This window comes from Chelon labrosus (genome assembly GCF_963514085.1).
Source record: "Chelon labrosus genome assembly, chromosome: 19".
NCBI classification, from domain to species: domain Eukaryota; kingdom Metazoa; phylum Chordata; class Actinopteri; order Mugiliformes; family Mugilidae; genus Chelon; species Chelon labrosus.
Genome location: NC_140352.1, coordinates 18669325 through 18692416, shown reverse-complemented (window position 1 = coordinate 18692416; position 23092 = coordinate 18669325). Strand labels below are relative to the sequence as shown.

The 23092-nt window shown below is 44.5% G+C and overlaps 1 protein-coding gene across 2 annotated transcripts in view; it reads left to right on the top strand.

Annotated features, from left to right (window-relative positions):
• The window catches only part of bahcc1b (BAH domain and coiled-coil containing 1b), a 58599-nt gene extending 42396 nt beyond the window's left edge, over positions 1 to 16203 (top strand). For both annotated transcript variants that reach the window (XM_084567372.1, XM_084567371.1), the window contains exons 12-27: positions 1551 to 1717; positions 2879 to 3015; positions 3283 to 3387; positions 5221 to 5299; positions 5451 to 5625; positions 5712 to 5879; positions 7421 to 7665; positions 9525 to 9699; positions 9919 to 10036; positions 10542 to 10617; positions 10710 to 10818; positions 10905 to 11021; positions 11142 to 11279; positions 11904 to 13327; positions 14090 to 14326; positions 14889 to 16203. In XM_084567372.1, coding sequence (XP_084423498.1) covers positions 1551 to 1717; positions 2879 to 3015; positions 3283 to 3387; positions 5221 to 5299; positions 5451 to 5625; positions 5712 to 5879; positions 7421 to 7665; positions 9525 to 9699; positions 9919 to 10036; positions 10542 to 10617; positions 10710 to 10818; positions 10905 to 11021; positions 11142 to 11279; positions 11904 to 13327; positions 14090 to 14326; positions 14889 to 15098 — 3680 coding nt within the window. In that variant the 3' untranslated portion in view covers positions 15099 to 16203. The remainder of the gene's footprint in view (positions 1 to 1550; positions 1718 to 2878; positions 3016 to 3282; positions 3388 to 5220; positions 5300 to 5450; positions 5626 to 5711; positions 5880 to 7420; positions 7666 to 9524; positions 9700 to 9918; positions 10037 to 10541; positions 10618 to 10709; positions 10819 to 10904; positions 11022 to 11141; positions 11280 to 11903; positions 13328 to 14089; positions 14327 to 14888) is intronic.
• The last annotated feature ends 6889 nt before the right edge of the window (positions 16204 to 23092 follow it).

Below are 23092 nucleotides of genomic sequence, written 5' to 3'. Positions count from 1 at the left end.
GTGAATACATTTGGGAGATGAAACTGATCTCAGACAGATGCATTTATGGCGCTCCTCGATGCAGACGGATAACTCAGCTGTTCACTGAAGATCCCAATTACAGATTAAGGAATCAGGAGATACTTCCCCCCTCCCATTGTATAAATTAACACCATTTCTTCTATTTACACACAGACAGAGGATATTTTTGTGTCGCAGTTCCTTTATTCCTTCACATTTCCCTTATATTGAAATTTCCTCACAATAAACTTCCTTAATGGCCTCTACTGTTGACTAGGCCAGCTGTAATGGTTTTTAATTTTCCTCCACTGTTTTTGTTTTTCCCCTTGAAATCCCTCGTGCCGCCTCTTATTACACCCCTCACCCCCCGTTAGAGACACAGTGTGGTGTTATTACTGTGCACAGATAAGTGTCTATGTGTGTATGGTATGCTGCGGGCGGAAGGCATCTATTGATTGTGGCCATCCTCCAGGATACTCGACTAGGCGTGGTGATGTCAGCGGTGATGTCATCCTGTCAGGGTAATCGGAGCGTGCCATTGGCTCAGGGGTCTGACAGATGAGATGGCATTGACCTCTGTGAGCCGGGACAGGACAAAGCCGCATCTCTCCGCTCCTTTCCGCTCGCTCCGTCGCTCTCCGAGGAGTTACCTGTCGTCCTCGCGTCCGTTTGTTGTTTGGAGCACACTCTCGTTTCTCTCTTCGCAGACAAAGACTCCATCCTTCCTGCCCTCTTCTCCCTCTCTCCTCTGTTTACCGCATTTCAGTCTCCGTCTCCCACTCACACACACAGGTTTTAATAATGTCAGGTGTCGGTGAATAGGCCTTGCAGCTCCAGTGCACAGACTGTGAGTGATCCATCCTCTCCTCTCCTCTCCTCTCCTCTCCTCCTCTCCTTGTCTCCTCCTCTAAGGGGAAATTGGATTCTGTCCATGTCCATAATGAGGAGATGTAGGAGAATAAATAGATAGCTCAATAAACACTTTGCCTCTTATTGCTTCTCCTCCCCTTTACTCCCCGTCCCCTCCCTCCCCTTCTTCTCACTGCGTTGCAGTCCTCCTCCTCCTCCTCCTACCACCCGTCGTTCTCCTTCTCTCCAGTTCTCCCTCACATACACTCATGCAGTTTGCTCATGTCTGCGTAGCTCAGCGAAAATGTTGTGTGTGCCTGTGTGTATTCAGAATGAGTGTCTTTTATTTGCATGGGTTTCTGTGTGTGTGTGTATGTGTGTGTGTGTGTGTGGACTGTCTCATGAATATTCTGTTTCATCTGCTGGTGCTGTGACAATGACAGAGTTAATGACAGTGACAGATGTAGAGATCGTTCTCTAGCGCTCCCCCCTCGCGCATGTGTCTGTGTGTACGATTAGGCATGAACACCGGTATACATCAAATAAACTACACAGCTAATATCATAAATATCACCACTTTTCAAGGCGCGGTTTCATCACTCCAGAAATAAATCCGTTCAGCGCACAACATGTTTTATAACACTGTGTCAGCCTCCGTGTTACGTACCAATCTAAATTGAAAACAATCCGTCTCCGCGCAGGTGAGGACATGCTGACCTTTGACCTCCACAGTCTGGCTACGCTGGCGGCCGCCCGTGCCTTGGAGATGGGGGGAGGGGCCGCGGACGCAGGGGCTGACCGGCAGTGTCCAATCAGGAAGAGGCTCAACCTGCGCAGGAAGTGCAGCTGGACGCCTCGCCACGAGCCGGTGAGGCTTAAGACAAACGTATACTTTGCGTTCACGCACGCAGTCATGAATCATTCATGCTAAAATGTGGACTGGTGAAGAGTTGAACAATGCACACATAACTCTGTTTTTTTTTTTTTTTTTTACCTAAGCTTAAATAAAACCCAAAGAGAGTAGGCTGCATTTACACTTTATAGTTTTATTTTATTTAATATTTTTATATGTAAACAACTAAAACATAAGGATAAAATGCTCATTGGTTTCTAACAGTTTAACACTATAATATTAATACATTTATATGTGTAGCACTGGTGTTACAAAGTGCCGCCCCGTGCAATAGTAAATAACATCACAATAAACATTAGAGTTAATAAAGCATGGGATAGAACATTTAAATGGATGCAGAAAACAATACATCTACATAAGCTGAACACTAAAGTATGGGTGTAATGAATATAATGAAACAGAGGAAAGGACGTATTTAAAAGCTGAGTATGGATTGTGAAAATAAAAATGTATGGGTGCATATTAAGGCTGCCATTAAAGTCAGATGGACTGCTGCGTCTCCAGGAATAATGGCCGTTGACTTATAGGTGATAAAATCAAATCTGTTTTTTCTAAGATAAATAAAAAAAAATCTTTTATGCGGTTGAGTCTGGCGGATTTGTTAAATTTAAAATGACATTGTTCTTGTAAAGGATTGTGTGCTTGCAATGAATCTGTATTTTTCTTTTCTTTCTTTACGTTCCAGAAAGGATAATGGTGGCCAGTTCTGTATATTTTATGCTTTTTTGTTTTAAAATATAATTAAAAATGAATTTAAATTAAATTAAATTAAATTAAATTAAATGCCTTTAATATAATTACTCCAAATCGCTAAAAGAATATTATTACGTCATTAACGCTGGTTATCTGTGGTGTGATGTTTGCTGATATTTCAGCAGGGAGGGCTGTCGGTCTCCCTTAAAGTGGCTTTTAAGAGTAGGAGCTGTTGATTAACAAAAAATCCGCCGCTTTAATGATCCAATGCGTGAGTTTTCGGTTACGCGAAAGTCATCAACAAGCTGGCCAAACACTAGCTGGTCACATTTCCAATGGCTGCTGAACTGAACTTTGTGTTCAGCATTTAAATTCCTCCGCTTTGTGTGTGTGTGTTTGTCCGTGTGTGTGTGTGTGTGTCAGGTGTGCCCAGTGAAGGGCTCCATGGAGACGATGGGAGGGGAGGAGCTGGCCATGCGTGTCCAGCTGGCTGAGCTACAGCGCCGCTACAAAGAGAAACAGAGAGAACTGGCCAAACTACAGAGGAAACACGACCACCAGTGAGCAGAGACAACACACACACACACACACACACACACACACTTCTTTTTGTCTAGACTGAATTGTGCATTCCAACATTCACAATTCTTCTTTCATGCCGCATCCGCCTGATTTATCAGGACTTGCTGCCTGCTCATACCTAATGCAGTTTGACCTATAGCCAATACAAGCTTCTTCCTGATTTCTCCTGCTGTCCTGACTGCATCTTTAATCTCTCTCCATCCTCCTCCTCCTCCTCCTCCCCCTCCTTGTCTTCCTCTCTGCAGGAAAGAGGAGACGTCTCGTAGCCCCGCTCGCCGGAGGCCCGGCCGCCCCCGCAAGCGCAAGTCCACCCCCGGCCCAGCTGCTGCAGAGAGCTCCAAAAGACTCAGGTCAGTCCTCTGATATTGCGTCAGTATAATCAGTGTGATTGGCAAGCCCAGCTCATTCATCCTGATTTCTGTTTGTGTTTTTAGTGAAAGGCACGGTTGATTTTCAAGAAGTTCTTCTTCAGCTGAATTGATTCGAATGCTCTATAGCTGATGATTTGCTTGATTGGGCACTGGAAGGAGCTGCTCACACACAGACACACATATGCACACATACACAGAGTGGGTTACGTGATGGGAGCTGTGAGCTGGGTGTGATTTTTAATGAGAGATGGTAATGGAGATGAGGGCTTCATTAATCACCATTAATCACTTTTAATCATATTTATCACTTGTATTGATTATGTCCTGATTCCACGTGAACCTCCAGCATATATTAATCCGGCTGGACAAAGTCCTGATGTACAGTTATTACAGTGATAAATGACTCGACGCCACCCCCACCAGCTGCAACACACAACCACACATTATTTAACACCTTAGACATGCAAACTTTCATGCTCACACACATTCCTGCACAAGCTGAAACCGCACACTCTCATACGCAGCCAGCGATCAACGCTCATAATGATAAATGTGTTTTCTCATGATGCCCCACCTCTGTTAGCATGTGCACCCCTCGCCTTGATAAAATGATTAGAGAAACTCAAGGTTTGTCACGGTTACTGTGATTAGAAGGCACTAATGAAAATGACAAAGGAAGCCTTTAGTCGTACATGCCGGTGCGCCGCACACATACAGTGCGCGCAGAACTTGTTTAATTAGTAGAGCCAGTCGCTACGTGCCTGTGCAGCGTTTCTGTTGTTATTAACAAGCAATGTATCATTTGTTTACACTTTCATCTTCTCTTGAGAGCCTAGTAGGTGAGATAAAACTGCAGAGATGAAGAGCTCAGTGTGCGATTTGTACACGCTTTGTTTATTCAGCCAAAAGTATTTGGACACCTGCAATTGCACATGATTGTTGAACATGTCATTCCTAAAACCAACTGAGCGGGATTGTCGGGTTTGGAACGTTTTTAGACGCAGCTCCCACATTTTGGTAATAACTTTGAAGCATAATGATGCCTTGGTATGTGGTATGGATGTACAGACATTTTCCATCCATCCTCTCCTCTCCTCTCCTCTCCTCTCTGGAGAGCAGAGATGCTGAGAGCCAAACCTTCCCTCTCTGGGAATATAGGATTCACCTGCCTCAGACACCAGCTGCTAACAGTGTGTGTGAGTGTGTGCGCTGGCTGCTTGTGGTGTGAGAGAGCATGCAGGCAATGAAGGAAGGACAGAGAGCGAGAGAGAGAGAGAGAGAGAGGGAGAGGAAGGGAGGAGTAGTGTTCAATAGAGGTTAGTGTTTATCGATTGAGCCCTGAAGCTCCGGTCAACGGACAGACTCCCCTGAGACTGCTTCATCTCTCTCTCTCTGTCTATTTCCCTTCCCCCTCAACCATTCTCCTCCTCCCTCTGTCTCTCTCTCTTCTCTCCTCTTCTTCACGCCAGATAATGCTTACCCTTTTATGTGGTGATTCAGCTGAGTTTCATATTCGCACGGCCGCTGAATATTTCTGTGTTTGCCGTCAAACTGCGCTGACAGTCAACAGAGCCTTTCTCTTACCCCATCAAAGTTATGCGACAGAAAAGAAGAGTGGGAAGAGAGTGAGACAATGAATGAACCCAGCAGAGACTGAAGTGAAACTAGAAAGAAAAGAGCAGAGAGGCAGATTTACAGAGAATATCATCCTTGACTGAAATGAAGTGTGTGATCAGGCTGATTCTGTGATCTGTTCTACGTGTGAAATATTCTCATGTGAGTGTGCCTCTGCTGTGTTTTTATGTTCTCCAGGGCTGGACTGAATTTACTGGAGGTAAAGGCCAGGAATTCAATGTCCAATCACAGCTTCAACAGCCTCAGCGCTGCACAGGTCAGTCCGGCTGCCATCTCCTCTGGTTCATCCACATAAGCACACACTGACGACCACTTCCTGCTGCTACTGTTTTTTTTCCCTTTCCTGGATGATTCAATTAGCAAAGATAGATGAGTCAATAATAAGTTGTTCCACTCCTCCTCTACAGATGAAAGCTCGCTGTAAACACAGAGGTCGGCCTAGTGCCCTGAGCTCCAGGCTGGCCAGGCGGGTGACCCAGCTGAAACAGAAGGCTGCGGCCCAGCGTGGTGCACCGTCATCAGGCATGCTGCAGTGCAGTGAGGAAGACACCTCCAAGAGTCACTGCAGACAAGGAGGAAAAGGTGGGACATGGCCAGTCTATACTGTACTCACACACTTCCAAAACCCGTCCCAAAACTCAACTCCTCCCTTTCTGTTGAACTAGCAGACCTGCAGCAGGACCGGGCTGCCGGTCACCCCGTAAAGAGGAAGAGAGGTCGAAAGCCCAAAGTCTTTATGGGCATCAGCTCAAACAGAGCCTACCACAAGGACAGCCGGGCCTCAGAGAAACACGACGTAAGGGAAGAGAAGAGTGACAGCGAGAGCTCAGATCATGGTGAGTAACTCTACTCACACGTGAAGTTTTTCTTAAGATGACCTCCTGCCATTCACCCAAAAAAGGATCATGCAGTTCATGACTTAAAACCATCGAGAAGGACCATAAATTGGACCATGTATTTTGCTAATAAGAAATTTCAAAGACAACTACAAAGCCTTCCAAAGGGTTCCAAACCAGTTGCACCGCAGTGCCAGATTGACTGATAGGGTGAAGAACACTGACATTGTGAGATTTCACTATGAGTGTGCGTCTGTGTGTGCACATGAAGCATCTGAGAGTGAGACATCTGCCGTCATCAGGGGCCTCCTTTCACTTCCCAGCTTGTCTGTCACACTGTTAAAACCGTTAACGACTTGCCACAGGCATGCAACACAGCCACCCCTACCCTCATCGGCGTACAGTAACATGAGCCTGTTCTGGCCCTGTCCAGAATGTCACACCCCCATTCTCCCCTCTCTTCTCCACCTCCCCGACCTTGCGAAAGTGCCCTCTTTGGACGCCTTGAGTTGAAGCGACACAATCCTTTCACTTCCCAAAAGAGCAAAGTCGGATATGAAACTACAAAAACTCGAGGAAAACACTACAGTTGGACTGACCCTGTGGCCTTAGTGGCACGGAGAAGTAGCGGTTGAACGCGTGTGTGCGTGTCAGTATTTTTGTGTGTGTGTCTGAGGCAAAGCGTTGACGAGAATGCCATGTAAGTGACAAGCGTGTCCGAGATGTGTTGACACCCGACACGACCCCCACGGTCAGTGACACGCAGCTGCTAATAACTATCTGTGTGTGTGTGTTTGTGTGTGTATGTGTGCATGCATGTCAACATTTGCTTCCTCTAACTGCAGTCCAGGAACAAACTGTGTAACCATTAAAGCAGGTTTGTGTGTTGAAGTTAATATGTGACACAAGTGTCCCATTTTATAAACTCTTTGCGTTTATGATTAAGTGAGTTAAGCCACAGTGTAGTAAAATGTCCTACAGCTGCAAAGGAATATTAAACGGTTGCTGTCAATACATCTCATCAAGTGAGTCTTGGCGACTCACAAACATTCAAATCACTTGAGGCGTTGACTGATCACTCTGATCATGCGATTTCACAGAGGAGGATGAAGGTGGCAGCTACGACAGTGAAGATGGAACGGGTGACATCAAGATTAACTCGTCCTCTAAAGAATCTCCTGCAAACTCTGCTGGGACTGTGTCTTTTTCATCACAGACCTCCAAGCCCCAAACAAACCAGAAATCCAGGAGTAAAAGACCAGGAGCTCTTGGTGAGAGCTTTGTACACATCTCAAGCTTTGGCTTCCTTTTGAAAAGACTACAGTTAGCTAAAAGCATCGAGTTGCCCGATTGCTGTACAGTTACAACATGCAGCATGTTGAAATGCCTCTGGCTTCAGTAAGAACCTTGGACACTCAGAGCCTGTCATATGCCCCACTCTCCTCTTTTTTTTCTGTCTGCATTTACAAAATTTTTCTTACAGTTTTAATCAAAACATATATCCTATATCATCTGATTAAATTTCCCCTCTTCATCCTCAGGCATGGGGAGCTTGCCCAGTAGAGACCAGAGGAGACTGCCCAGGAGGCCCAGCCTCGCCAACACAGAGAGGGGACATCCAGACCACATGGGGATGAACAGAGCATCGCTGCCCAGCTGGGGTGTGTCATCAATGGGCTGCAGCTTCGGGGACAGCCGTGGCAACCACAGAGCTCTGATGGAGGCCAAGAGGATCAGCAAAGACGATGAGAGGAAGGCCTCTGCAGGACAAGGCGTTCGGGGAAAGGTGAGACATTGCCAGTGATGTGTAAACTTACAGGGACACAGCAATATTTTACTTACACCAGTGACAGCTATTCACGCTCGTAAATGACTCTCAGGGAGCAATGATTTATGACAAGACTCCATTACCTTTATGTTACGGCTTCAAAACTGACATTTGCATCTTACATTTCCCTCCTCAGCTGCCACACCTGTGCATTTTTGTTTAAATGATCGGGGTAAAAAGGTGAAATACAGTACTTCTGGCCCCTGGGAAATGTCTGAAATGTGACACTTGTTGATCATGTTATCCGTTTTGGGTTTGGACAACATGCATAAAACATGTTCTGCAGCAGGAAATTCACTATATAGAGAGTTGATATGTAGGTCAGAAAGCAGCGCTGCTACATTTTCTAAAAAGTTCAATATCCATTTAAAGGAGACAGAATAAAAGTGCTTTATTTTTTCTGTGATCTTTCACACAGAAGTGCTTGGGAACAGGAACTGAGACGGAAAACGTAAAACAGAAAGTTTATGTAGTCAGAAAGTTGTGAGCGAGGTAATTACATAACTTTGGAAATAAGTTAATGAAAAAAAAAGTTGTTTTTGTGTAAGAAACCCAACCGTGGCAGGGGTGAGATTCCGACAGACTGGAACTGAGGGTAAAAGAGGAAAGGTGATTCAGAGAACGTTACTCCCTTTGGCCTTCTGCTGCATGAAAATAAAGGCTGAGAAAGCGCATAGAGGAATTTGGAAAAGCTCTTGCCTCAAGTTCACTCCTTGCTCGTTGAAGTGAGCCACACCCTGCCAGGAAGTTTGACAATCCCCTGGATTAACACTGACAGTACCTACCAATAACATCTGCTCCCCTATGTTGAGATCCTTCACATGCTGCAAGTCATCTGTAAATGAGTCACTCTGTCAAATCCACTGTATACTGTTGCTATAGCCGAGTGTTTGTATTCACGCCAGTTGTGCTAACACACCAACAGCCTCTCACTTTATCAGGCCAAGTGGCCGTTGGCGAGACACCCGCATTCCCTTTAATGCAAAATGCCCCGAGGTTTGAGTCATCACGGGGGAATGTCCAAAAACACATGACTCCAAACCAGACGGAGAAATTCAAGGATAATCATTGGCCAGAACCACATACACACCCTTGCATGCTTGCACACACACACACACACACACACACACAAGCACTAAAAGGAAATAATCACCCGTGCCCTCTGGTGATGAAACTTCTGTCACTTAAAATATATGGTTTTCTGATGTGGAAAACTCCACACACACACAAACACACTCTCTCTGCCTGTCTGTCTTGCATTGGATATTATGGTTTCTTCTTTGGAAAGCCTAAATACAAGCAGAAACCTGTTGGGTGAGCTGACTTTCCATCATCAGCCATCTATCATCTTTGGATAGACTAGCCTAAACCGGTCTGGAGATCTGAAAATGGGTAGTATCTAGCTTGCGTGTGTGTGTGTGGGTGGGTGTGTGTGCGCGTGTCTATACGTGCGTGTGTGCGCGATAGTGAGAATGTCCACCTGAAGTGAAGTGTCCTCCAGCAATAAACTCGAGTCCTGCCAGTTCAGGGGCTGCAGTTATTGCAGACTGTGGACCTCTGACCTCAGAGTGAACGATGGCAAGTGAGAAAAAGTAATCCTGGAGGCTTAATTGAAGTATCGCATTACAAGAGGCGTGGGTGCCTTGCGGTTGGTTTTCACTGATGTGTTCCTCACATCACTAACGTTAAACTGAAGGCTTCATTCAGTCACCTGCACGTCCTGTTTGCTGTGGCTTAATTTGTGCATATAACGAACTGGTACCATATCCTGCTTCTTTTCCCCCCCCCACTGATGACGCATCCTGTTTCCTGTTCAGGAAAAGGGCCACGCCGTGAGTCGACTCCTGCAGAGCTTTGCCGCCGATGACGGCTTTCGCTTGGATGAAGAGAGCAGTTTCTCCGAGGGAGAGGAGGAGGAGGACGATGAAGAGGAGGAGTCAAATGAGAAGTCGTTGATCCACCTCCCCCCCAACATGCCTTGCAGAATACCCGGTAGGCCTAAGCATTAACTCATCATTTATTATTACACACGCATGCGGTTTTAAAGGCATGTTGGATCCTTTTCACATACGTATACACGCCTCCGCCTCGGCCTCTTTGTCCCTCCTCCTCCCTTCACATAGCAATTATTCAACACACTCACAAATTATGTACATCTCACCTTTTATCTTCTCTATCCATCCATCTTTCTGCCCCGCCCTCTCTCCTCAGCCCTGCCAAACTGTGTGCTGAGTAAAGAGATGTTAGTGGACGGACTGAAGATCCTGATCTCCAAAGAAGACGAGCTGCTGTATGCTGCCTGTGTGCAAACTCTGGATCTGCCTGACATGTAAGACCACACTTTTTTTGTCCCACAGACACAAAAGCAGACTGTGTTCTGTTACAGATATGTGCCACAACAAATGTCATATATGATGATTGTCCAGGCTAATTATTATATTACTATACGATAATCCGATAATCTGAAATGCCAGAATCTGTGTGATTTTGCCAACATTTCCTTAGGAAATTCAGTACAAAAAAAATAGACACTTTCCAACAAGAGTGTTTGATTTACAAAACAGTTTAAAACTTAGCTCCGCTCTAGTTAAATGCCTGGCAGCTGTGAGAATCTCGACAAACAAGAAGTCTAGACAACTTCAAAGCCAAGACACACAGCAGTAGCAGCCAACATATCTGCCAGTAAAAAGAAAATGACACAAACCCAGTTTTCAAAAGCCATCCTTGAAATTCAACTGTAAAAACTGAGCTAAAATTATAGCTCACAAATTAAAATTGCAGTTTGGTTTTTGAGGAATTTTATTCTTACATTATTTAATATTTTTTCTTCTTAGATTCAGCGTTGTCATTGAAGGAGAGCGAGGAAATCGCCCAAGGATCTACTCGCTGGAGCAGCTGCTACAGGAGGCGGTGAGTGCGGCGGCCACCTCGGCCTCTGTTACATTTTTCGGTTTTGTAGGTAGTTGCGCTGCCTGAAACTGAAAATTTTATGATTTGTCTAGGTGTTGGATGTACGGCCTCAGTCTGAGGCTATTTTGACCGCAGGGACGCGAGTGTGTGCCTACTGGAGCGAGCGTTCTCGCTGCCTTTACCCTGGATACGTACACAGAGGTGAGCTAGGTGCACCTACCACCTCACTTAGCTCAGGAAAAAACTTTCCCAGAAACTCATGTCATCTTTACTGTTTGGTGAAATAGGTGGTCCAGGAGAAGAGGAGAAGGAGGGCAGTGTGATGGTGGAGTTTGACGACGGAGACAGAGGAAGGATCTCCCTCGTGAACATCAGACTTCTGCCCCCAGGATACCAAATCCGCTGTGAGTATGGATTTGTGAAGAGTGACTGGAGGAAGACAGCGCAGTGCAGAAGAAAGAAAGAAAAAATCTGGCTAATAATAAATAAATAAACGGCATCAATAAATGAATCTTTCTTATCAGGTGCCGAGCCCTCTCCTGCTCTTCTGATCTCCCCTGGTCGGCGAGGTCGGAGAAGCTCCACCCTGGAGAAGAAAGACACAGCCACAGAGAGACTAGTCAGCGAGGAGCAAGGAGGGAGGCCACAGGAGAAGAGACCAGGTAAAGGAGCAGGGAACAAAATCTGTTATAAATGCTCACTCCTCCAGCAACACGCTAATTTTGAATGAACTACACTTAAATGTACGTCGTGTAAGAGAGTCTGTTTGATAATGCCGTTTGTACAGCGTCTTAATAGCACCTAAACACTAAAAAGTACTGGTCTAACAAGTTCTGTACATTATACATTCAGCCATACAGACTCCTAGACTCCCCAAACCAAGGCCTCATTTACAGTTCCAACTGTCAACCAATTATCAGATGCCTCTGAGGCAGAACAGTGCATTGAGATGAATAAACCGAAAGAATCATAAATTAAGATTCCTTGTTTGCCGCCTGTCATTTACCTCAGGTCTAACGGCATTAATCATGATTCTATGAAATGTCATCATGTCCTTTGTAAAGTTATGCAACACACAGGTAACTTATCTCACACCTGGCGACAGGTTTACCAGGTTTGTCGTAGCTTGAGTAATGGATATGTTGAAATGTACCTGGCAAGGTGAGGATGAAGGAGATAAAGATGTTAGGTTTCACCAAACCTGTTAGTTCAACAATTAATCACATTTTTCCCTTAAGACCTGTCATTTCATGTTGTTTATAACTCCCTTTGTTGTTGTATTTCAGTTGGCAGGCCGAAGAAAATCCACTCAGTGCCTAAGACTGTCAGCACGCCGACATCAGTAACCCACACTGTAACAAAAGGCAACTCTTCCTTGTTGAACTGGTCCGTGCCCAAGAAGAGACCGCCGGTCGACTTCTTCCTCTTCAACGGGACATCTCGGAAGACCCAGAAGAAGATGCGAGAGCGAGAGTTGGGGCTGTTTTATCGGCCCGCCTCCCACGCTATGGCACCACCAACCCCCATCAAAGGCATCTTTGGCTCTCCTTTTGAAGTTGACTCATTTAGTAGCATTGCTAATGGATATTCTACCTTTGGCAGTGGCCACTCTGGAACGGGACGACCAGTCACCTCAGTAGCTTCCCCTGGGCTTCGAGACTCCTCGTCCTCTTCTTGCACCTCATCTGTCACCATGCCTATGACAGCTGGGAGCAGGAAGCCTGTGAGTGAACGAGACAGGAAGCACTTCCTAGTGAAGCTGGATCATGAAGGAGTGACCTCTCCTAAAACGAAGAATAGCAAAGCCTTGCTTCGACTTGGGGGGAATGGGGGGAGAGGAGGAAAGAGTCACACTTCAGCAGGAGCACCGCTGCGATACATCCAGCCTTCCCTGCTGGTGAAAGATGGCAAAAAAGGAGGAGGGGAAAGTGCTGGGGCCCGGTCTGAAGCTCTTCTAAAGGGCGCTCCTCCTCTGAGAAAGGAACTTCTCTCAGCTGGCCTTGGTGTACAAGGAGGGGATTACAGTTTGGACTACCCCAGTGACTGCCCAAGCTCCTACTCTGAGCTGGACGAGGATGATGAGGACGATGGCCGAGACGCTGAGGGAAGAAGAAGAAGTAGTGCAGCCGTCACACCCCATCCGCGTGGTCGCTTTCTATCTCGTCCCGCCATCTGCTTCTCCTCATCTTCCTCCTCCTCTTCCTCCTCCGGCTCCATCTCCTCTTCATCCCTCTGCTCCTCAGACAACGACTCTTCCTACTCTTCTGATGAAGAGTCCTCTTCTGTGCTCCTGCGCCGTGCACTGCTCCAGCAGGACAAACACAAACACAGGCAGAGCATGAACTCTGACCTCCTGAGCCCTGACCCTACCACCTCCAACTCCTCCCCTTCCTCTTCAGCCCCGGCTCATGGCTATGCGGCCAAAGCCAACATGCCCACCGCGGGGTCAAAGGGTAGGGGTGACAGAGCAGAAGACAGGAAGGAATACATTTCAAAAGGAAGCATGATGGCTAAGACCCAGCTGAAGAGGAGAGAAGGGGTTCCTAACAACCACCATCAGAGCCAAAGCAGTCCGATGTGCCAGCAGCTGAAATCCAAGGACCCGGCGACAGCTAAGAAGCAGAGAATGTCTTCACCTGAGCCTCTGCCCACCATGGCTCCCCTGCTGCCAGGACGCCAGCTCTGGAAATGGTCTGGAAACCCCACACAGGTAGGACACTTTGGGTTAGGGGTTACTACCGGTTTGTCCTTTTTATGATCTTTCTGCCTTTGTGCCATGTGTCGTAGTAATAATCCTATTACACTAAAGTCCTGATTTAATCATTATTTTCTCACAAACACCCTACTTTATCTTGGTTATATGGTTCTAGAACTGTCAGCACCCTACTTAAGCTCACAGACTTAAATAGGTTACTGATTGTTGCTGTAGTTTCTGTTGCGTCATACCGTGATTACATACAGTAAATGTGATGATCAAATACGATCTCCCCTGACTTTGCTTGCTCTGCCTCAGACTTTGTACATATTGGAGGCAGTGCTATCAGGTTTACTCGGTCTGGGTAATCTGTGAATTTGTTATCCTGATTATTGAGTCACAATCCTGAGATAACAGAACAAAACCGTCTGGGCCACCGCTTCTGCGGTGTTGTTTGATTTCTAAGCATGACTACATGAGTGGGTTGACATGTGCTGCTTAAAAGGAAACGGACCCCTTTGGTGTGTGTGAGCGCCAATAAATCAAAAGAGAATTATGGGTGTGTTACCCATATTATGGTTACTGCCTTGTCAGGTTATAAATGTGTTCTTACACTCACTTTAATCATGAATGTATTTTGGCTTTAAACTGGTAAAACCTTTTAAACCGTACTATATTTTGGTAAACTAAAGCACCTATATGTAAGTGAGGTGGTGAATTAAACCCTCCACCCTGAATAAACAGACTGAAAGTACTATTTTCCTCTTACCTTGACAGAGGAGAGGTCTGAAGGGTAAAGCCCGCAAGCTTTTCTACAAGGCCATTGTACGGGGCAAAGAGATGGTGCGTGTCGGGGACTGCGCCGTGTTCCTGTCACCCGGCCGGCCCCAGCTGCCCTATGTGGGCAGAGTGGAGAGCCTCTGGGAGTCCTGGAGCTCCAGCATGGTGGTCAGGGTCAAGTGGTTCTACCACCCGGAGGAGACTCGCCTAGGGAAGCGACACCGCGACGGCAAGGTAAAGACCAGGCAGCGCAAGTAGAATTTCTAAAAGGGGAATGGTCAAAGTAACAAGTCGGTGACATTTTCATATAAATATATTACCGCTTTGCTTCTTTTTATTCCCTATTCCCATCTGATATGAATGATTGAACTTTCACTTAGTTCAGGAAACTGTTAACATTTGCAGTTCTAAACACTTGCAGCCTAAGATGGGTCTTTCCCAGGAAAACTCACTGCTGCACAGGAAGTCATGCATTTTACATTTCTGGCAGCAGAGAGAGTGGTTTGTTTTGAATAAAAGGAAAAACACTGAGTATTTAGCTCGAGCAGTAACATCCACCATGAGAAAACATAAAAGATACCACTTGCAGAAACTCAAACTTCCTCATGAGAAAACCCACAGTGAAGGAGGTATGTGGGGGAGTGAAAACAGTTAAGATACTGCCAAACAAAAGCATAACAGTCTCAACGTTCGCCAGTTTTACTGAGAAAGCAGTTATAAATGCAACATACTGACTGCTGAATACACAGTGTTATTTTGGTGTTTTCTCAACCGCTCTTCCTGTTCCCTCTCCTAGAACGCCTTGTATCAGTCGAGCCACGAGGACGAGAACGACGTTCAGACCATCTCCCATCGTTGCCAGGTGGTCAGCAAGGCCGAGTATGACCACCTGATGCGGGAACGCAAGGCAGGCAGCGCATCCACTGACCTGTTCTACCTGGCCGGAACCTATGAACCAACCACGGGCCAGCTGATCAGCCCAGAAGGCATGGTCATTGTGTCCTAGCGCCACCAGCGGGACAGAAATCCAGATATTGACCTGATCTCCGGAGCTGACTGCTTCGAGGTCCAGAAGAGAGCAGGGAACACAGGCAAATCAAGACAAAGTAGTTTGGCTCGGCGTTTCGATTTGTTCCTTGTCAAAGAAGGAGCTAGCCCTCTCGATGAAGCCTGGCAATACTGGCACTTAGAGGAGTCCAGGTTGTTCTGAGGAAACTTCTGATCCACGTCAGATTTAACCTCTTCAGCACATGTGGACTGAGGCTCCTTGTTGCAGCGAGAGTCTTCGGCCTTCCCTGTGGCTGAAACAACTCAGAACTGCGACGAGACTGCTGCAACAAAAGTACAGAAACCAAGGACATGAGCACTTTGAAGTGTAGTAGCTTGGATATGTTATGGAGACATGGCTTTCTGAAACAAAGACAGAGAGCGGGAGAGACTGTTTGGTAAGGAGAGACTTGCCGTAAACCACACTGGTTTGGATGGTTTTAATGGTCTTATACTGGTAGTCTGACTACGACAACAAGATTGAGAGATCCCCAACAGGACCAATAAACACTGTAGTTCGGGCTGTGTGTTTAAATGTATGTGTGTTTGCCGAGTGTCTGCGATGACCACGTCTGGCATTTAATGAGCTCTAAGTAAATAGTGCTTAAGTGTGTGTGTGTTTGTACTGTGTGTGTGTGTGCGCGTGCGAGTGCTGTCATGCTCGTGTACGCCTGCGCTCAAGATGTAGACGTCATGGCACGCCGTGGTTATGGACACTCTGAATATTAATCAGTCCAGTACTTAACGTGCAGTTTCTAGTCCGAGGGGCGGAAACACAAAACAGAAAAAAAAAAGAAAGAAATGTTTTTCTCCTTTCAAGCCATACACATCAATACCTCTCTCTCGTATCCTCCTGTTCGGGTGCGAAGACACATGTACAGGTAGTTGGATTGTTTATTTGAACTGCGCGTGCATGTCGTGTGTGCGTGCGTATGTGTGCCTGGGCGAGTGCGTGCGCTTTGTACAGCATCATGTGTAGAATAACGCGATGTAAATAGTATATATATTTGTTCTTGTTTCTTGTTGTTTTCTTTTGCAGAGAAGATTATTTTATTTAGATTTTTTAGGGCGTGCGGGTGGGCTGGGCGGGAGGGAGGGAGGGAGGGAAGTTGGGTTTGGTTTCCTTCTCTCTGAATGCACTGAACAGGATCAGAGGTTTGGATGCGGGGTCAAACTGATGTGACAACTTTGTGGTTGTAATCCCTGCTTTAGGCAAAGGGTGAATCTGTAGAAAGGGTGTTTGGGAAGATGTTGTTTTTATAAGGAAATCAGAAAAAAAGCTCTTACATTACATTTGTCCATGTCTCTTGTTTTTCCCTTTTTATTTTCCTGGGTTGGGTTTAGAATGTGCGTTTCCTGTTGGGAGCTTCTTTTTTTAAAAAAAAAAAAACAACAACAAATACTGGAAAAAGCAAGCCGAGTTTCTGCTGTTCTCTGATCCTAAAAGAATCTAGTTCTTCTTTATCTCTTTTAGCCTGTATTCCTATATAAAATGTAGATATTTATCTGGCAGCAAAAAAAAAAAAAAAAAGAAGAAACATACCAAAGCACCTGTGAGTTTACGCTTCACCACATTAGAAGAAAACAATTTTATGAAAGACGTTCAATCAAATCTGAATCCGGGACCCCTGCAATCACAGAGGTATGATAGAGTTCCTCTTGTTGTCCGCTCGTGTTCATCCAGCGTTGCTATGACGGCCTCCGAGAAACATTGCAGCAACATTGTCTGCACGCTGCCCAGCTGATGCACTTGAGGTCTCTATGGCAACCAGGATGGCATCACGTGACTGTGAAGGACAATCAGAGCCAATCAATGGGACAATGTTGAGAGACATAAAAAAAAAACAAGAAAAGGATCAAATCACAAATTATGCTTCTTGTCACTTTTATTCCTGCTTTGCCAAAAAATGTCTGTGTGTGTGTTTTTTTTTTATGTTTGCTTTTTGTTTTCCTCATTTACCATTGTCTTCTTGTTTATGCAAGCCTGTGATGACTGTTTGTTGTCAGTGTATAGGATGTACAGGGGGGAGGAACATCATGAATGCCTTTTTTTTTCTTTCTTTTTTTTTTTCTAGGACTTTGACTGACTCTTAACAACATTGTTGCTGTTACACTGCAAAGCAAAAGCTTTAAATGGAATCTAATGTGAAACTCAGTTTTGAAAGATTACTTTTATGGGTCTTTAATTGAATTTTTTTAAAGCTGTATTTTCTTTAAGAAACACTGGATTCAGTTCTAAACATCGCATTTCAACAGAGGCAACATCATTGTGTTTTTTTTTAAGACCCACTGGAAACCTGCTTTGTATGGTTGAGATGGCCTACTAAAAATATATTATGTAATTTCAGTCATTCTTTGGAAATATGACTTAAATATTTCCTCGTGTACAAAAAGAAAAAAATATTTATCTTAATTTTATTGCCTTTTTGTGTTTCATTAAAAAAAAAAAAAAGATTCTTACAAAATAAAGCATCTCCATTTATTTTTTTTCCCTCCCAGCTTCCTTGTTGGGTGTGAGCTCTCTGAATGCCGCCTTGTGTTCATCAATGCCGATCATTTGTCTGCTGTAAGAAAATGGACCACAGAAGAAAGCAAGAATGAAGAGGCGGGCGGGCGGGGGGAGAGGAGAGGAGGGGGATCACACGAGAGGAGGAAGCAATTTGAAACTGTAGCTGTAGTCGACAGAAGGGGAAGAATGGGGAGAGAAAAGGGAAACTGTATCTAGCGGCGTTTCATGAGAGACGATGGGGCAGGATAAAGTCTCCTCGGGCTCTACAGGTGGGTCAGGTATTCAGAATAATAAGAAATACGGAACAGGACCATTAAGAGAACAAAGCGAGGGTATCGGCTTTCAGCACGCCAAGATTTCAGATTTACTCTGCGTTCGTGTGTGCGTACACATGTGTACTTAAAGTTCACATGTGCTCATCAGACGCAGCGTGCTAATCCTGTGTATGTAAACCCACACTGTGTGAATGCATTCCTGCACTGCTCTTCTTTAGTGTGTAAACCAAGAGCGAAAAAAGAACCGTTGCGATTACCCCAGTAGGGGATATGAGCGCTTCCTGGGACAAAGTGCGCAAATTTACAACGTTTTATTTGAGACTTCCTGCAATATATTCCCACCTTGCCTTCGGGCCTTTGTGACGCGGTGTGTTGCAAACATCTAGACTGGACGGAGGACTTACCTTTGACCTCGGCTTACAATGTGGTTGCCTCGTGGCACCGCGAAAAAATGAGGGCCATAAACTTCATTTCACTCTGAGCCATGTTTTTAATGGCGGCCCCTCCTTCGTTTTTTCTTCTTAGTCGATGCCCGTATTACTTGTCAATACAGGAAAACTTGACTCACCTTCTTCTTCTGAATAACTCTGCTAATGGTCCTTAGCCACACTTTGAAATCACACACACACGTTCAAATAGAGGCTCTTTGTCCAGCGGTATGAGTGCATGCGTGTGTTTGCTCTCCTTTTGTCTTTTGCGTTTAGCTGTTTCGGCAGTTTGACTTGTTATTACAAAGATATGAAACAGCGCTCCCGCCACACACACTCGCACGCGGGCCCCCATTCCGCTCACCGCTGGTCTTTTACATCCTCCTCATCGGCTCCTCAATCAACCGACGCCTTCAAAACACACAGACATTAAGTGCAGTCTTTGACTCCTTATCAGCAGGTTTGCACTGGGCTTATCTGTTTGACATTGTTAAACTACTTTACCCAGAATGCTGCAGGAGATAGGGGCACAATGCGAGGCTGGGGGTGCCCTCTGGGTTAATGAGAGAGGGCTTTCACGTTGTAAGAGCAAACATGCCGTGGGCTGATTTGTGTGCGCGAATGTGTGCGCAGAAAGGGTCACGGTGTCACAGAAAGGTGCGGCACTTTTCATTGTGCGCTTTTGTTTTCGGGGTGGGGGGGAGGGGGGGTGGCTGGTGGACAAAGACACAACATCTGAAACATGTCACTCATCACGAGGAGCTGAGCATTGTGTGTTATTGTTCTGTGTTGTTACTACATGGTTATAGGAAGAAACGGAGCGGCTGGAGGACTGAGAAAGGAAAGGGTGTGTACCTGGGTTTGCGTGTGTGTGTATATATACACACCCATACATATATATATATATATATATATATATATATATGCAGTGTATATATGTTTATGTGCGTGTGGTGGTGGGGTGTGTGTTTCCAATCCAGAGAAAGCCCTTCATTTAGATGTAGCCTGAGCATGTCACTGAAGTGAATGAATGGCTGTCAGCTGCAGCAGGATGCTACGTGTGTGTGTGTGTGTGTGTGCAGATTGCAGAGGTCTGCGTGTGTGTGTGCTCGGGTATATTCAGGTCACTCAGTGTGGGAGTAAGGAGATCAGCGGTCTACTCTGCATCACCTCATCCATCGTTCATATGAGACTCTGTGAGCTCGCCATCGGTATCCATCTTACTATCTGTGTGCGTGTGTGTGTGTGTGTGTGTGTGTGTGTGTGTGACATTGTAGATGTCCGTATAGCCAATCTGACTCATTGGTCGTTGTGCAACGTATTCTGTGGCAACAGATGGTAGGCTTACATAAATCATGGATTCTTGGCAGTGTGGAAGTCATGTCCATGTTCTCCTACATTTCAACACCAACAAACCTCCACTGTTCTGTTTCCCCCCAGCTTTATGACTTGTTTCACTTTCTGACCCATTACACGGAATATTTAAAGGAAAAAAATCAGGGATGTTCTTCGTCTCTGTCTTCCCACAGATTACCGGCCAAGCGCGGATGATGTGTTTTCAGGATTTGGTATCACTTCCAAAGAGAACAGAGTATTCTTTTTACAGCTGCCGTTTTACAGTCACAGTACACTACAAATAACAGGAAGCGTTTATATCGGTAACAATTGTAAAATGGGCATTAACGAGCCTATAATCCTATTACGTAATGGGCCGGACCGTTGGTGAGTTATGGCAGCACTTCAAAGACATTCTATATTCTAGTTTTTACACCAGCCGTATCTGTTGCATTGATCGAAAAACGCTCATTAACAATAAATGCATTTGCCGTTAACAACCCTCCTTTATTTGTTTTCTTTAGTTTTTAAACCACTGATTTCTTTTGAAACCGTTCTGCTAAAAATAAATTTCTATTTTTATTTTAATTAATTGACACACAAAAAGATCTTATGTGTGTATTTTTGCTAAATATGGATACCTTTTGTTTTTTAACCTTTTTGTAAATTACCAAATATGTTCTTCCTTTTTAACGAAACAAGAGAATAATTTGCAAAGGATGTTTAAAATTAAATAATAAAATAAAAGCTGATTGGAAATTATGATTTTATTTATTTAAAATCTGTTCAGTTGTGTCCAGTCATATACAATAAATGCAAATACAATTTAAAACCATAAAAGAAGATAAGATACTATCAAATATATTGGACAATGAAAACAATGAATTAAAAAAATAAGAAGAACCATAAGAATAAGAACAATTATTACAACAATAAAACTTTGTGAGTTAAAATAAAAGTGTTTGGAATTCTGGACATGTTGCGCGTCTTTCACTTTAAGGCGTGAACAAAAGGATAAAGAGCAAAATGAGTTAAAAGAGGAGAAAGAAAATAAAAACACCGAAGAGGAAAAAGAGATAAAGAGGAGCATGGGGTTGAGGAAGCACAGGAGCTGTGTTTATAGCCGGTATGTCAGCTCATGGTCATCTCGGGTCAAACTCCCTCCGTCACCCCCGATTCACAAGTTTTTAATACGAAACTGGAGCGAAACCAGTGATTTTCTTTTCTTAATGCAGGCGGGACAGGCTCAGCACACACACACACAGTGGACTGTGCTTTACACGGAGCAGTTCTGGTGGTTATCGCTGATGCTGGTATTTGATATTTGGAATAGTAGAGGAGTCTTGGCCGACTTGCGGCCGCCTGCCCTGACAATCAGAATAGGTCAAACATCCTGTAAAGTCTTAGTGGACACAGCAACCCGAGCCGCAGACACCTGATAGCAGCTGTGGGAATGATATTTATGATATGATCTTGATGCAGGGTGGAATTTAAGTGTGCGTGCGTGCGTGTGTGTGTGTGTGAAAGGGAGTTGATTGCCAAGCTTGCCAACTCTACCCCGGCGACAGCAGTGGAAAAGACATGTACGGTATATTTATATAAAACAACCGGCGCATATCCACCGACACACACACGCGCACGTTCTTTCCTCTTGATGTGTTGTCAGCCACACCGTGGGGGTCATCAAAATACCTGTAACATTACACCTATCTGGATGTAATACGTACAGTAAATTAAAGCGAAACCTGAGCAGCGTGACGGTGTTTGAGGATTTACCACCTCACATGCTTCTATCACCACTTCAGATGGGAGTCGACGCAACGTGCGCGTCGCTAATAGGCAGACAGTCGTGTTGCATTTCCCTTCATTTCATCAGATTCTCTCAAACAGCACCACACACCTCACCTTAATGTTACACAACAACAGATGGCAACACACATCCATGATACCTGTGAGAAATGTTTCATGTGTCAGCATATTTTTGGAACTACGGCATGAAAATTCCTAAACTGCTCTTGGATCACAGGTAAATTTAAAAAGGTGCAGGAGCAGTTATGATTTAAAAATAACTATAAAACACAAAGAAGTGTGATATGCATCCCAAAATTCTTTTTTTCTGTCTTTCTCTTTTCTTAATTAAAAGTATTATTATAATTTCTTTTGACATTTCGGGAAGTCAGTGTAGCTGATCTTATATTAGATCCGCTTAACTTATCATATCATTAAGAATAGAAACAGGGAAACAGCTGGTTTACTATTAACTCAAAGGTTCACCAATATATATTTCTTTCATTTAATCCATGTAAAAAAAAAAAAAAAAACATACAAATATTTTTAATAGTCGTGGTTTTCTTTGCGGTTTTGCCTCACTTCTGGACTTCTCCTTGGCTGGTTCTTGCTGGATGGATCAAACAAATGAGATACGGTGTTAATTAGCGAGAATAGGAGGTGATGGGATGCAAATTTGATCACCTTTGGGTAAAGTCAGGCTAGCTGTTTGACCCTGTTTCCAATTTTTATGCAAAATGAAGCTGCTGGTCCCCTGACTGTAGCTGTGTATTTAGCATACAGATATGCCTGCGGTGGACCCTCAGTCTTCTTATCTAACTCTCAACAAGGCAGCAGTTATGAGAGCATTTCCCAAAATGTCGCACTATTCCTTTAAATACTGACGCGTAGCTCCCTTTTTTCCCCATTAATGGTAGACCAGTGTTTGTTTGTTCTCTACTTTATCCTGCACGAAGCACACAGACGCTGGGATTAATTCTTAATATTGCAAACTTACATTGCGTTTCCTCTTTCTAAATTGCTCTTCATGTTGAATAGCTTGATAAGCTTCCTGCAGCTTTTAATAAAATTCAATTAATTTGCTTTTCTCTGCCTAGATAAAAAGGAAAAAGCACATTTAGAAAACCTTAGAAATGCATTTTTTTTCCCTTTCTCCTTTTAAAAGCTCTAATTACTGAGATACAGAACTAATATTACCTGATGATCTTTGCATTTGGTAAAATCCGAAAGGCAGTTTACCTTTACAGTTTACACACTGGGCCGATTTGCAGGCAATTAAGAACGCAGATGACCTCTGCAATTATTGCAAATCACAAGATGAGCCCAGGTAATCATAATAATAGTCCCATTCGAACAGGACTAATGTCAAGACATGGTAACCATGGTGATAACGACAGAAAATTAATAACAATTTAGACTATGATTTGCAAACTTAGTTATTTCTGCATGGGAATTAGCCTCATTAGACGCGTTTCTCATCTAAAACACATGCGCTGTCGATGTGAAACCATGTAGGTAACACAGGGAGTAAATGTCACACAAAGACCAGTGGGTTCATACGACGTCTGCTTCTCGTTTTCTGTCGAAGCCTCTCTGCTTGTTGCCCCTAAAGCTGGAA